Genomic DNA, 14,040 nt, shown 5'->3' with positions numbered 1-14,040 from the left:
GCTGTCCAGAATGTTCTCTGACTCCTCCAAAGAAAATAAGAATCAAACCACGATCCTACCTGAAAAAAACCTCTTGGGGGCCACCCATTCGGGGGATTTATGGAAACGAATTAAAGATGGATATCAGAGTGACTCTTTTTTTAGCCACCCTACTAGTGAGGTTAACCTTCACTTCAAGGATGGTTATTGGATCAAACCGGATCATCAACTATATGTTCCCGAAATAGCTCGACTTGAAGTCCTTAAACTGGCTCATGATTCCAAGTTGGCCGGTCACTTGGGCATAAAAAAAACCTCAAGAACTGTTATCTCGTTCCTTCTGGTGGCTCAATTGTAAAGTTTGACCTGTGCGCACTACAAGACGCCACGTTCTTCCCCTCTGGGATTATTACAACCACTTCCTGTTCCATCTCGCCCTTGGGGCTCAGTCTCTATGGACTTCGTGGTGAATTTACCTCCTTCTCAAGGAATGAACACTATCCTTGTCGTCATGGACCATCTTACCTAGATGGCACACTTCATCCCTTTCAAAGGAATACCATCTGCAAAACAGACAGCAGAACTCATGATCCGTGAAGTGTTCCGGCTACGCGGGATTCCAGACAATGTGGTCTCTGATCGCGGGATACAGTTTACGTCCAAATTCTGGAAAAACTTCTGTTCTGCCCTTGGAATCAAAGTAAATTTGTCATCAGCTTTTCATCCACAATCTAATGGTCAAACTGAAAGAACTAATCAAACCCTCGAACAGTATCTACGCTGTTTTATTACCCATTTACAAGATGACTGGATGGAACATCTCTCCACTGCAGAATTTGCGTACAATAACTCGGAACACAGTTCGACTTCTTTCAGCCCGTTCTACGCAAACACAGGCCTCCATCCAGTCTTCATTCCCCATCTGCCAATCATCACGGCCCTCCCAGCAGTAACCGAACGGTTAACTAACCTGCAAGAGGTACGGGGAAAAATCATGGAGAATTTACACGAGGCCCAAAGATGCTCCAAACAAGCTGCGGACAAACACCGTAGACCAGCACCAGTTTTTCATATTGGGGACAAAGTGTGGCTGTCTACAAAAAATATTAAGCTGAGAGTCCCTTCTCAAAAACTGGGTCAAAAATACATTGGACCATATCAGATTTCGGCTCAAATTAATGAGCCTCGACTCAAACTCCCAGATTCGCTCAAGATACATCCGGTGTTCCATTGTTCACTCTTCAAACCATTTGTCGAGAATACTTTCCCTGATCGCTTTTTGCTGCCACCCCCGCCAGTCAGGGTGCATGGAGAAGAGGAGTTCATTGTAGAAAAGATCCTGGACTAGAATTTGTCGAAGAAAACTGCAGTATTTGATCCGTTTGATCAGTCCTCACCTTATCCTTTTTGTCTTTGGCTACAGCCTTGCATACTTTAGGCATGGGAGATGATTGTTCCTTACCCACTGTGCCTGAGCCATCCTCCATGTTGCTCTTGCGCTCTGAAAGTGCTGCAAATGAATTATGGAGAGCCACAGACTGTGGGACATGTCTTCTATCAACAACTCTCAGTCTACCAGAACCTGAAGTAACCCATCTTCCATTTCTAGGGGGCCTCTGTGGAGGTGGCATTGCAACATTCCCAGCCTGAGTTTGTTTAACAGTTAATTTACAAATCTCAGATTTCAAAAATGAAATTTCCTGCTGCATTACGGAGAGCTGTCTACAGATCAGACAGCATCCAAACCTCCGAAGAGTGGAACCTGAAATAAAAGCACAAAGAACTTTGGATTCTGTGACTGGAAGTACATTAGGCGGTCACAGGATAAAAATGGAACTGTCGGCCAGTACAGGCCCCAAAAATTGCACGCGCGTGAGAAAAATCGGCATGTTTAGTACCCAGACCCGAACCCGGACTTAGGCTACTTTCACACGGCAGAGGATCCCAATACCGGAATTAAACGGATCCGTTTTGATTTTGCACATCAGGATGCAGTTGTGTGAAATCAAAACAGAAAAAAATGGATCTGGCACTAATTACATTTAAAGTCAATGGGTGACGGATCCGTTTTTTTAGGCTCCCAAAAAAACTGATTCATCACCTTTGACTTACCTTGTTTTCAGTGCCAGATCTGTTCCCCCCCCCCCGTTTTTATGAGCAGACACAAAACCACAGCTTGCAGCGGTTTTGTGTCAGTTCACAAAACTGAATGCTGCCGGAACGGAAGACATCCTGATGCATCCCGATCTCTTTCCATTGAGAATGCATGAGGACTAAATGGAAACGTTTTTTTTTTTCCGGAATACAACGCAACTGTGAAAGTAGTCTTACAAATTCTGCCCAATATTAAAAACCTAATCATTACAAACAATGATACATTTGAAAAAAACTGATGAGAACTGAAGACAACTCAGGGTACTTTCACACTTGCGGCAGAGGATTCCGTCCCCGGAACTGCCTGCCGGATCCAGCAATCCGGACGCAAACTGATGGCATTTATCAGACGGATCCGGATCCGTCTGACAAATGCATTTAAATACCGGATCCGTCTCTCTGGTGTCATCCGGTATGAATTATTTTTGCATTAATACCGGCATTCCGGCAAGTGATCAGTATTTGTGGCCGGAGAGAAAACTGTAGCATGCTGAGGTATTTTCTCCATCCAAAAAACGTAAGAGGGACTGAACTGATGCATCCTGAACGGAATGCTTTTCTTTGAGAATGCATTAGGATAAAACTGATCCGTTTTTTTCCGGTATTGAGCCCCTGTGATAGAACTCAACTCCGGAAAAGAAAAACGCTAGTGTGAAAGTACCCTTATATGCACCCTGGTAGCTCAGCGCTTAGGCTGTGCAGCAGGATGGCTCAGTGGTTAGCACTGATAATGTGCAGCGCTGGGGTCCTAGGTTCAAATCTAGATTGTGAGCCCCACTGTGGACACCAAGCAATGATAATGTCTGTACAACTCTGTGGAATATGTAAGCGCTATATAAGTAAAATAAATAAACTTATGTAGACTGATGACAACTGATGCCATTGCTATACTGTACCGTGACTATATGTGGGGCAACAGAAAACTGCAGTGGCAACGATTTTATCTTCTGATACTCAAAATGATAGATTTTTGTCCTAAGCTCAGCAGTCTCTATACCCTGTAGTCCTAGAAGGCCGTCCTAGATTTCATTACGAAAGGAGATTGCCACGGCCAGGGCTTTAGCATTCACAGCGTTCATTATATGTATACTAGATCCAACCCAATGGGATAGCGCTAATAAAAAAATATCACAGCATATCGCAGTGCATCACAGCTCTGCAGAGCGGAACGTAATCATTTCACAGACTGACGCTACAGAATGTTTGCAACTTGCAAACGTGTTCTCTTCAAGTCCCTGCGATAGTGTACCTGAAAATGGTTTATTAGCTGTATTATGTCGTCTTGATGTGTCTGTCATGTAGCAGGGATGTTTAAAAATGGGTTAAATGGTAAAAAGGGTTCCACATTGGCAATGAGTGGGTCTGATTAGCGTCGTGCACAATCAGTGTAGGAACAGTGATCACCTTGAGTGCGAAACTTCCACAGGCATACATAAAGGTATAGTGGAGCAGATAGATGCCTTTATATATATAGGCAGCCTGTGATATATGATCAGCCTGCTGATGTCTGGGAGTGTGTGATTGTGCTGCTGGCAGTGAGGGGGTTGACAGTCTGCAGTGCAGCAGAGTTAGTACACCATAGCTCTGCTGCTCCCTATATGGCTGTGGATTAGCTGTATGCTAATATTGCTGGGAGAAGAGCTGCACAGCACGCTGAGCCCTCAGTGGAGGCGAGCATAGTCTTAGCAGAGCTGACTCCTCAAGAGCCATGGCTGAAGGGGGCGAAGTGGAGGACGAGATACAATTCCTCCGCACCGTGAGTACCATTTCCATTGCACGGTTTGGGCTTTGCAGCCATTGTATTGAACGTACGTGTATATTCCCAGCAGCACGGGAGTGCGATATCTCCTTGTACTACGTCTGTCCCTCAGACATGATGCACAGCATAGACTTCTTCTGAACCTGGACTGACCTAAGAGGCTAAGCAGATGCAAATCTCTGGTTGTAGATTGTAAGCTCTGCCGGATTCGTCATCTGGTTGTAATGGAATATGTCTAAATACTAATTATTATTATTATTATTATTATTTACTGCTGCAAGCCCTGAACTTTATTCTCTGCATATGTTATTAGCTTTCCATATGTGATCAGGAGATTGGGGCTTTGCTCTTGTAGTCTTCTTCTTCTTCTTCTTGCGGTACCGCAGTTGCCTATGTAGCAGGTGCTGCTCTACCGGTCTCACATAGTTTGGAAGTAGATGAGGGAACCCTGTCTAATAATATCTAATATCCACACAAGGCACATGACCTTTCCTCAAGACGTTGAGGAATCTTTTTTTTTTTTTTTTCTTTCTTGCTGGGAAAGAGCGGTGAAATCGAGGTTCTAGCCGAGGAGACGCATCCCAGGATAATTAGTCAGGACACTGGAATAATTGTTGTAAAGGAGGAAAAATTCCGACCTGATTGGTGTGCAGAGCTGAGAGGAGATGTCTGCGGCTCTGCAGAGAGCTGCTTCCCTTCCCTACAAAGCACACATCATGGCACTGGCCGGCATTGTTATAATGTGCTTAACCCCTGAGCCGCCGCTCCTGCATTGTAAGGTGTGCGGAGGGCTCTTAAAGGCATACCAAATGTAAAGTCCTATGCATTTGTTGGGCTGCTGTATGCAATCCATTGTGTGTACGCTGCCATTGCAGGCTGGGGAGAGGCTGACAGCAGTAGGATTGCAGGCGGGAGGTCCCCCTGATCACTGCTTCATGTCACAGGTCTTCACTTCTATATATTTACCAGCATATTCTGTACAACCACATTAGTAACTGGTCTTGTATGCGTTATTTTTATAGGCTTAAGGTATACCGGCCCTTTAAAAAACACTTTTCCATGCAACTATTACAAGCTGATTAATCCTTTTTATGATACACAGAAAAAAGTATATTTACATTTTAATTTAAATCTATCTATCTATCGTAGAGTCCAGTCTCTGTTATTCTATGGGTGCACAGCGGTCTACTTACCTTCCATTCTGTATGTTACCATGTGTCTTAGGGCTCATGCACACAACCGTATGTTACGTGTTGCATCGTTTTGTTTGCGGATCAATTGTAACAATGCTTGTCCACAAAACGGACAAGAATAAGACATGTTCTATTTTTTTGCGGAACGGACTTGTGGACAAACGGATACAGAATGCACACAGAGTCATTCCGTTTTTTTTTTTGCGGTCCCATTGAAATGAATGGTTCTGCATCCAGGCCGCAAAAAAAAAAAAAACGGAGCGCACACAGACAAAAAATATGTTCACATGCATGAACCCTAAGCCAAATATTTTGCAACCGGATGTGTAGTGTAACTGTGATAGAGGAGGAGATGCGTGGAGCAGCCCCATTCGCTCCTGTACGTTACCTGTCTGAATAGTTTTTAATGTAATCTATCAGCTGTTGTCAGTAACCCATGAAACATAAGAGGAGGTGGTGTTGGCGTCGGGCTGTCCAGGCAGATAGTGACAGGCTGCACAACACCTACTGCTAAGCCCAGGTAGGCAAGCCTTGCTTGTCAGCAGATTTCACACAGGGGTATTTGCAGCAATGTAATTGAATGGAAATGTACGTGTTCCCAATCACATAATAGGGACCACAGCTGCTTTTAGGCTACTCTCACAGTAGTTTTTGCTGGATCCGGCAGGGTTCAGCAAAAACAATTCCGTTACTGATAATACAATCATCTGCATCCGTTATGAACTGAACCGCCTTTGATTATCTTCAACATAGGCAAGACGGATCCGTCATTAACTCCATTGAAAGTCAATGGGGGATGGATCCGTTTTCTATTGTGTCAGAGAAAACTGATCCATACCCATTGACTTGCATTGAGGGTCATGACAGATCCGTCTTGCTCCACATCCCATGACGGTATAAGAAAGCAACCAAATACATTCCGTTCTGTTCAGTTATGTTTTGTCCCCGGAAGCGGTTTTTTCAAGTATTGAGACCTTATGACGGATCTCAATACCGCAAAATATTAACGCTAGTGTGAATGTAATGTTTTACAGCATCCACCAGACAATTTTGTGCCATTTTTCTTTCATTGCTGTCACTAGGAAATCTACAAGCATTAAAGCTACATGCTGTAACCCACATACAGTTTTTAGCATATTTTACTACATTTTCCTATAAAGGGAAAACCCCCGCCCCCCCACTATTATTGCGTATTCTGGGGTGCAGTAAGATCATGCCACTGCCTTAGGTCCTGATGTGAGGCACTGAAATGCATTGCAGCTTTCTTTCATAATACAATTCTATTAGCTTTTACATACCAGTATACCATGTGTAAGGTCTGGTGCACATGACCGAGCTGTGTACATGGAGCCTATACGGCACATGCAGGTCCTGTGAGCTGCTGTATAGCACTGTATTACGGAGATATTCTGTCCTAGAAAGAACGCTTCTGGGGTAAAATAGCAGCGGTCTTTTAAAGCGTATGGAGATATAGTATGACCCTCAGACCTTTATTTTTGTATGTTTCGCCACTGCCCAACTAGGAGCCTATACAGATGTGACATATAGCTGAATGAATGTGAATAAAGCCTTAGTTGCTATAGCAAATTTCTGTGGCCCATTCTGAGTATTGTATGGGTTCAGTGATTTTTAATATGTCTCTGATTATTGGACACCTCCGACTTTGCTTCTCTCAGGGTAAAACAACACAGTTGAAAAGCAAAACTTCTGAACCTCCACTTTTGTCAGGACCTACTAAAAATCATTAATGTCTCTATGGGGGCAGCCCATGCCTGCTGCTGACCCGCTCTCCCAGGTGCTGCCTTTCTCACCTTCACCATAATTCCTGGCAGCCCGGACCCACTGCTCTTCCTCATCCACAGCAGGAAGAGCCGCCAGAGTCATGTCCTTCTCCTGCAAGCCACAGCCTGTGCTTCTGTGCCTGGCCTGTTCTTCACACCCGTAGGGACACACACTTCCTAGCTCTTAAAGGGCCCCACAGCGCACACATGTCCTAATTCTAACCCAACTTTCTTTCTCAGGGTAAATAAAGCACCTTCCCCAGTGAGAGGGTGCCTGAGCTTTAGGTTGTCTAGCTTACTAGTTCCAAGTGAATGTGTCCTGTTTCTGTTTGTATGCTCGTGTACCAACCTCTGCCTGTTTACCAATTCTGAGCCTCTGCTGTCTCGCCCAACCTCTACCTGTTTACTGTATTGACCCCTCACTGTCTGCCAAGACTTCGGACTACTTTCACGGATTCACACAAACACTGCCTAGTGCCTACCATAAACTCTGCCTATTTTGCTGACTGTTAGTATTGTCTGATCCCTTGGTGCTTCACATCAGGGTCTTTGACCGCTGTGGGTCAGCAGCTAACCACACTGGGACTATGCCAAGAGGTAGCGGCCTGGTGGGTCCCCTGCAGCGAAGTCCAGATGCCTATATATGGTTAAAAGATGATTGCCGGAGGACTGCCTCGATGACGGCCTTAGGGGTAGCCCTAAGTCAAATCGGTTGGTTGACAGTGGTTGCACACCCACTTCCCCTAACATAGTGTCTTTTTCTCCTCTTGTCATTGAAATAAATATGAGCATTTGCTACCAGAGGGAGTCTGGAAAGATAAGTGTCAGCAGGTTAAGGGTTCAATCTACAGTATCTGATCTGTATTTACATGAAAAAATCTGCTGTAAAACACCAGGGTTTTGTGATGATTGCAGAAATCCCATAAAAAATCAAACTGAAAACTGTGGCAACATTGTCGTGTAAATATACCCTAAGGCCAGGGCTCTGTGTCCTTTAAAGAGGTTGTCACACCATAAGCACTTACCTTCTGTTCCAAATATAGAGGAATTGAGGATTAATATATGATCGGTGGGGGTTTGACTGCTGGGACCCAAGGGGCAGATTGGGAACTTAAAGTGGCCCTGAAAAAATTCGGAAAAGTGGCCCTGTTTTGTAGTTGGGTCCAAATTGATGGAAGGCAGTGCCAGCTATACCATATTGTGGCACATTATGCCCCCCCAACAGAGCCAAATACCACAATCCATCACAAAATACTGCCGCCAGCAGCACACAATACATCCCCAAAAACTTTCACTGGCCAGCCATAAGGAGGGCCCAGACGGCTCCCTGAGCAACGGCCCACCGGGAAATTTCCCTGTAAGGTCTTTGGCCAATCCGACCCTGTGGGACCCCGTCTGATGACAAGAATGAGAGTCCTCAAAGTGAATGGAGCCATGGTTACGCATGCACGCTGCCACTCCATTCAACTCTACTGGACTGATAGAGATACCATAGCCAAGCCCTGTACCGGCATTCTCTTCAGCAGTCCCATAGAGCTGCATTGAGCAGAAGCGTGCATGGGAGACTGCCACTTTATTCACCCTGTGACCTTATTCTTGTCATCATTTGGGGTCCCAGAGGTTAGATAGGAGACAAATTATGGTAGGAAAGCTCTACTGATTTGCATTATTTGTGATATTGTACTGCAATGTTAGGCTGTGCAGTGTCATCCGTTAACATTCTTTTTTTTGCAATGATTGCATCCATCTCATTACAGCAACCCTTGTGTGCCCTAAAAGTGCATGAGTTTGGCCAAGAGATCAGAGTGCAATACATCTCAGGCAATATGAGACCACGGAGAACTAACCTTATTGGTATCCCCAGTTTAAGGCTGTGTTTTTCAAGTGAGGACCTTGAATAATAATAATAACTGGTATCTTTTCAAGCTGTTCACACAGTCATCACTAGAAACAGGGGCGTACCTACCATAGTGGCAGACCATGCGACTGCTATGGGGCCCAGGGCAAGAGGGAGTCCAGTTGGGATTATCTCCTCTTCTACTGGAGGTGAAAACTTGGTCAAGACTCAACCCTCTAAAGGAACAACATTTAGCAAACAAGGCAGTGGAAAAAATGGCCCAAGGGTCATTGAAAGGGGTTTAGGCGGAAACCCTTCTGTCTTGTGTGGGGGGCTTGGTTTGATCCTTGCTATGGGGCCCTTACTTCTCTATGTACGCCACTGACTAGAAATGAACCCAATTTTGAAAACTGCATACGATGTTTTGGTCCATTTCCATTTTTTTTTTCTCTTCACTCACTTTCCTCCTTCTCCTGGAACAAAATGGCATACACGTTGTTAATTGAAAAGGCTTCTTTTCAAGCTGTGTCACTCCTAGGTGAGGCCTGCTGAGCCTGCACTTCAATGACCATTAAGTCTTCATCATCTACAATAGTTCATTTGCCTGTGCTGCTTTCACTTGTGACAAATTAGCTTTTCATTGGTTATAATCTGCAGTAGGCATGAGGATAACAAGTCCCGAACCTTTGTGTGCCAGATTAAAGAATGGCATGAAAGAAGTATTCTTGTGAGCAATAAAAGTAGAGCTAGTTGGCCTTATGCACTCAGTAGTACTACAGTGTTGTGTGGATCTGTAAAATGGGGCTTATGGCCTTTTAGGTGCCCAGACTGTGTAATTCTAATGTACAGAACTCAGTGCGGACACAGGGGAGTCTGTATTCCAGTACAAGGCGCTGTAAGGAAGTACAGATTCTAACCTGAACTTCACATGGAAAAGTAAAAAAAAAAACTAAAATAATAGTGTTACAAAAAATCTTTTTGTGCATTTAGAATATGAGTTAATAAAGTTTAGTTAAAAGTTTAGGCACACTTTAATATATAAAGCAGACACAGAGCCAAAGTTTGATTGGGGTACTGAGATTATCTTATAAAGTCTTCTCTTGCCATTCATGTTAGAAGGCATTAAGGTATTTTCCAAGACTGAAAGAAATACTAGGCATTAACGTTATCACAGCTTAAGAGACTGTGGCCAGATCCGCTATGACAGGACATTGATACAGGGTATTCATCTGGCCCATCTCACAGATAAGAGACTTCCTGCTGGTGAATGCATTAATGCTATTACTTTGTAAGGGAATTTTGTGACACAAGGAATTTAGGTGTGTGCCATAACTTAATTAGAGGATGAAAATGGAGCTATACATGGTATTGCTAATTTTAGGTACGCAATGGATATATACAATAATATGTATGTGTGTGTGTGTGTATATATATATATATATATATATATCTGTATGTTTACATATATATATATATATATATACTGTGTGTGTGTGTGTATATATATATATATATATATATATATACACTGTATGTGTGTGTGTATGTGTGTATATATATATATATATATATATATATAAACGGAAGCAGCAGAAGTCCAAGTGTAAACAGTGCATGCAATCCTGACCTTGGTCCAAGGCCAAGAAGGTAGGTAAAGAAGGGATCACAGCACTTCATAGCTCTGAAAAAATGTGGTGTGTTTATTCATATTAACCTGTGTCCATAGAAATGTTTCAGCTCCCATTTGCTTGAAAAGGGCTGATTCACATGACCATTATCTGTCAGAGAAACATCTCCCAGGCTGACCATGGCTACCTTTACCCGAACGGACTGCATCATAGTGTGTTAAGGTGCAGTCAGTTCATATCTGATTGTGGGTCCAATGTACTGTACTCAGATGATGATTTGAGTTCAGTACGTTAGCCCAGCAATCAGATCTGAACTGACTGCACCATAAATGACACAGTCAGTTCAGGGGAGTCGCGGTTAGCCCTAGAGATGTGGACAACACACGGACCTTGTTACACTGACAGATAACGGTCATGTGAATCAGCCCTTTTAAAGCACGTGGGAGCTTAAACATTTCTATGGACACAGGTGAATATGAATAAACACACTACATTTTTAAAGAACTATGGAGTGCTGTGATCCCTTCTTTGCCTACTGTACCTTCTTGACCTTGGATCAAGGCCTGGATGCATGCAATGTTCACACTTGGACTTATAAATACACATACATTGTATACACTACAAACATACATACATCATGTATGTGCTACATGCATATACTGTACATGCATACACCATATATATTTTAGTTAGTTATTTATTTTATCCACATGTCTAAAGCTACAGAAGTTGGGAAATACCTGATTGTCCAGGGCAGTGCATTCCAGAGAGCTGGTGCAGCTCGAAAAAAGTCTTGAAGATGTCTTGAAGTGAGAGGTTTGAATTATAGAGGATGTTACTCCTAGATCATTGGGAGAACATAAAGTGTTAGTATGGTGATAGACAGAAATGAGAGAGTATATATATAAAAGTACAGCACTGTGGCGAGCTTTGTGGGTGAGGGCGAGATGTTTGAACTGTATTCTGTCATGGACGTGGAACCAGTAAAGTGACTGTTACAAACTAGAGGCATCGGTGTAGTGGTTGGACATTAAAATGAGCCTGGCTGCTGCATTTAGGCCAGAGTGAAGGAGGGAGAGTAGTCCAGACAAGTATGAATCAAAGCAACAACAAGAGTTTTGGCCGTTTCAACCGGGAGAAAAGGGCGGATTCTGGAGACGTCCTTGAAGTGCAGATGACATGAACATAGCAGTGATTGAATATCAAAGGAAGCAAATTAAAGATTGGAGTCAAACATAACCCCAAAACATTGGGCATGCTGCCCAGGAGTAATGATAGTACCACAGACTGAAAATGAAATAGTAGGTTTAGGTAGGTTAGTAGCTGGGGGAAAGACGAGAAGTTCAGTTTTTGAGAGATTCAGTTTCAGGTAGAGAGAGGACATGATATTAGAGACAGCTGCCAGACAATCACTGGTGTTTTGTAGTACTGCTGGAGTGATGTCATGGGATGAAGTGTATAGTTGGTTGTAATCAGCATAGAGATGGTACTGGAAACCAAATCTGCTGATGTGTCCGATAGGGGCTGAGTAGAGAGAAAAGAGAAGAGGACCTTGGACTGAACCCTGAGGAACCCCAACAGCAAGAGCAGAAGAAGTAGAGACAGAAAATGATACACTGAAAGAATGGCCAGAGATATAGGAAGAAACCTAAGAGAGAGCAGTGTACCTGAAGCCAATAGAGTGGAGCATACTATGGAGAAGTTTGTGGTCTATAGTTTCAAATGCTGCAGAGAGATCCAGAAGAATCAGTAGAGAGTAGTTGCCATTCCTTTTTTGCTGTCAGGTAACGTGTTTCAGGCACATACCAAGGTTGCAGCAGTCATTTTTGGGAAGGTTGGAGGGTAATTGATGCTGCTCATCCGAGGGAGTTTTGAGGGTACGGTTGTAATCATTGGCAGTTATGGACAAAAAAGGGAAGAGACTAGGGCCAGTAATAACTGTAGGGTGTCGATAAGTTGCTGGGGGTTAATAGCATGTAGGTTTTCTGTATGTTTGACAGGTAGGAGTGTCATGAGAGAAATAAGATATCTTTATGGTAAAGAAAAGAAGATTGTCGTCTAAATGCGGGAAGGGTGACTTCATAAAGTCAGAAACTGAGTAGAGATGGAAGAAGATTAGCTCAAACATATTGCCGTCTTTGTGTATGGCAGAGGAAGTAAGTTGTGAGTGGCAGAGAGAGATGGTTATAGAAAGTGGGAGGCCGAGGAAATTGGATCGTCAATGGGGATGTTAAAATCACCCATAATAAGAGTTGGTAATTTGCACAATAGAATATTGAGGAAGCCAAGCAGCAAAGGGATCCAGGAACTGGTGGGGTGAGCATGGGGGACGATAGACAACAGCAACTCACAGGGGGAATGGGCTGCCTGGTAGGGTATGGGATATTTAGCCCCACAGGACCTTCCCTTGTCAGATGAGCCATAAAATGCCTAAAACACTTGATAAATACAGTGCAAAGCATGTATGCCAGATTTTTTTGGCCCGAAGAGCACCATAAATTGGCTGCATATTTAATTGTAAATCTGTTCAATAAATGCAAACAATTCTGCTCAGCAATGACCAGTGCTCTGTGTTTTCAATAGGATTTGTTTTTGAATGATGCATTATTAGGGCTGAATCAGAGAGCTATATTTTATGTACACAGACCAATAGAGGATAATGGTGCAGTTCTCAGCTTCCACGGCCCATTTGAGGAAACTCAAGGCATGCACTACTTTGTTTGGTCAGTGCCTCACAGATCTGGAGGCTATAGGGGACAGCTGTCTGTGGCGGAGGTCACTAGATCCATGTCCTACACAAATATACTGCCTTACTGTGAAACCAAGAACCGTTTGTGTGTTGCAGGTGCAGCACAGATAATTTTCAAGATGAATCAGAATCAGATCTTATTCATAGTTTTTGAAAATAGTTTTTACATTGTGTTTGACTAAGGCTGCATTCACATCACCGTTTAGCTTTCCGTTCTTCTGATCCGTCAGAAGAAGAGAGAGGGGGAAAAAAAACATGATCCTGTAAAAAATAAATAAAAAAAAGGGATACTTTTTGGCCAGTATTTGTTTACATACTTATGTCTTACCGCCATTGCACTCCGGTTCCATTGTAGTGTGCCCCCCACTCCATTCTGTTCACGGATGCATGCAGTTGTATTATGGTAACGGAAGCATTTTTGCAGATCTGCAAAAACGCTAATGTGAAAGTAGCCTTAGGCCTCTTTCACACGGGTGTTGCGGGAAAATGTGCGGGTGCGTTGTGGGAACACCTGCGATTTTTCCGCACGAGTGCAAAACATTGTAATGCGTTTTGCACTCGCGTGAGAAAAATCGTGCGTGTTTTGTACCCAAACCCGAACTTCTTCACAGAAGTTCGTGCTTGGGATCGGTGTTCTGTAGATTGTATTATTTTCCCTTATAACATGGTTATAAGGGAAAATAATAGCATTCTGAATACAGAATGCATAGTAAACTAGCGCTGGAGGGGTTAAAAAAAAATATAAATAAATGTAACTCACCTTAATCCACTTGCTAGCGCTGCCGGCATCTCGTCTGTCTCCTTCTGTGCTGAACAGGACCTGTGGTGAGCATTCATTCCAGGACCTTTGATGACGTCACTCCGGTCATCACATGATCCATCACCATGGTAAAAGATCATGTGACGTACCATGTGATGACCGGAGTGACGTCATCAAAGGTCCTGTAACTGTACTTAATG

The 14,040-nt window shown here is 43.4% G+C and overlaps 1 protein-coding gene across 1 annotated transcript in view; it reads left to right on the top strand.

Moving 5' to 3' along the window:
* Positions 1-3,769: 3,769 nt before the first annotated feature.
* Positions 3,770-14,040, top strand: part of RYR3 (ryanodine receptor 3) — a 734,312-nt gene continuing 724,041 nt past the window's right edge. Inside the window, exon 1 of the mRNA XM_040412592.1 lies at positions 3,770-3,889. Within this exon, the coding sequence (XP_040268526.1) occupies positions 3,842-3,889 (48 nt within the window). The 5' untranslated portion in view covers positions 3,770-3,841. The remainder of the gene's footprint in view (positions 3,890-14,040) is intronic.

Source organism: Bufo bufo, chromosome 11 (genome assembly GCF_905171765.1).
Source record: "Bufo bufo chromosome 11, aBufBuf1.1, whole genome shotgun sequence".
In the NCBI taxonomy this organism is placed as follows: Eukaryota; Metazoa; Chordata; class Amphibia; order Anura; family Bufonidae; genus Bufo; species Bufo bufo.
Note: the sequence above shows the minus strand (reverse complement) of the source record. Positions and strands in the feature narration are given on the sequence as shown.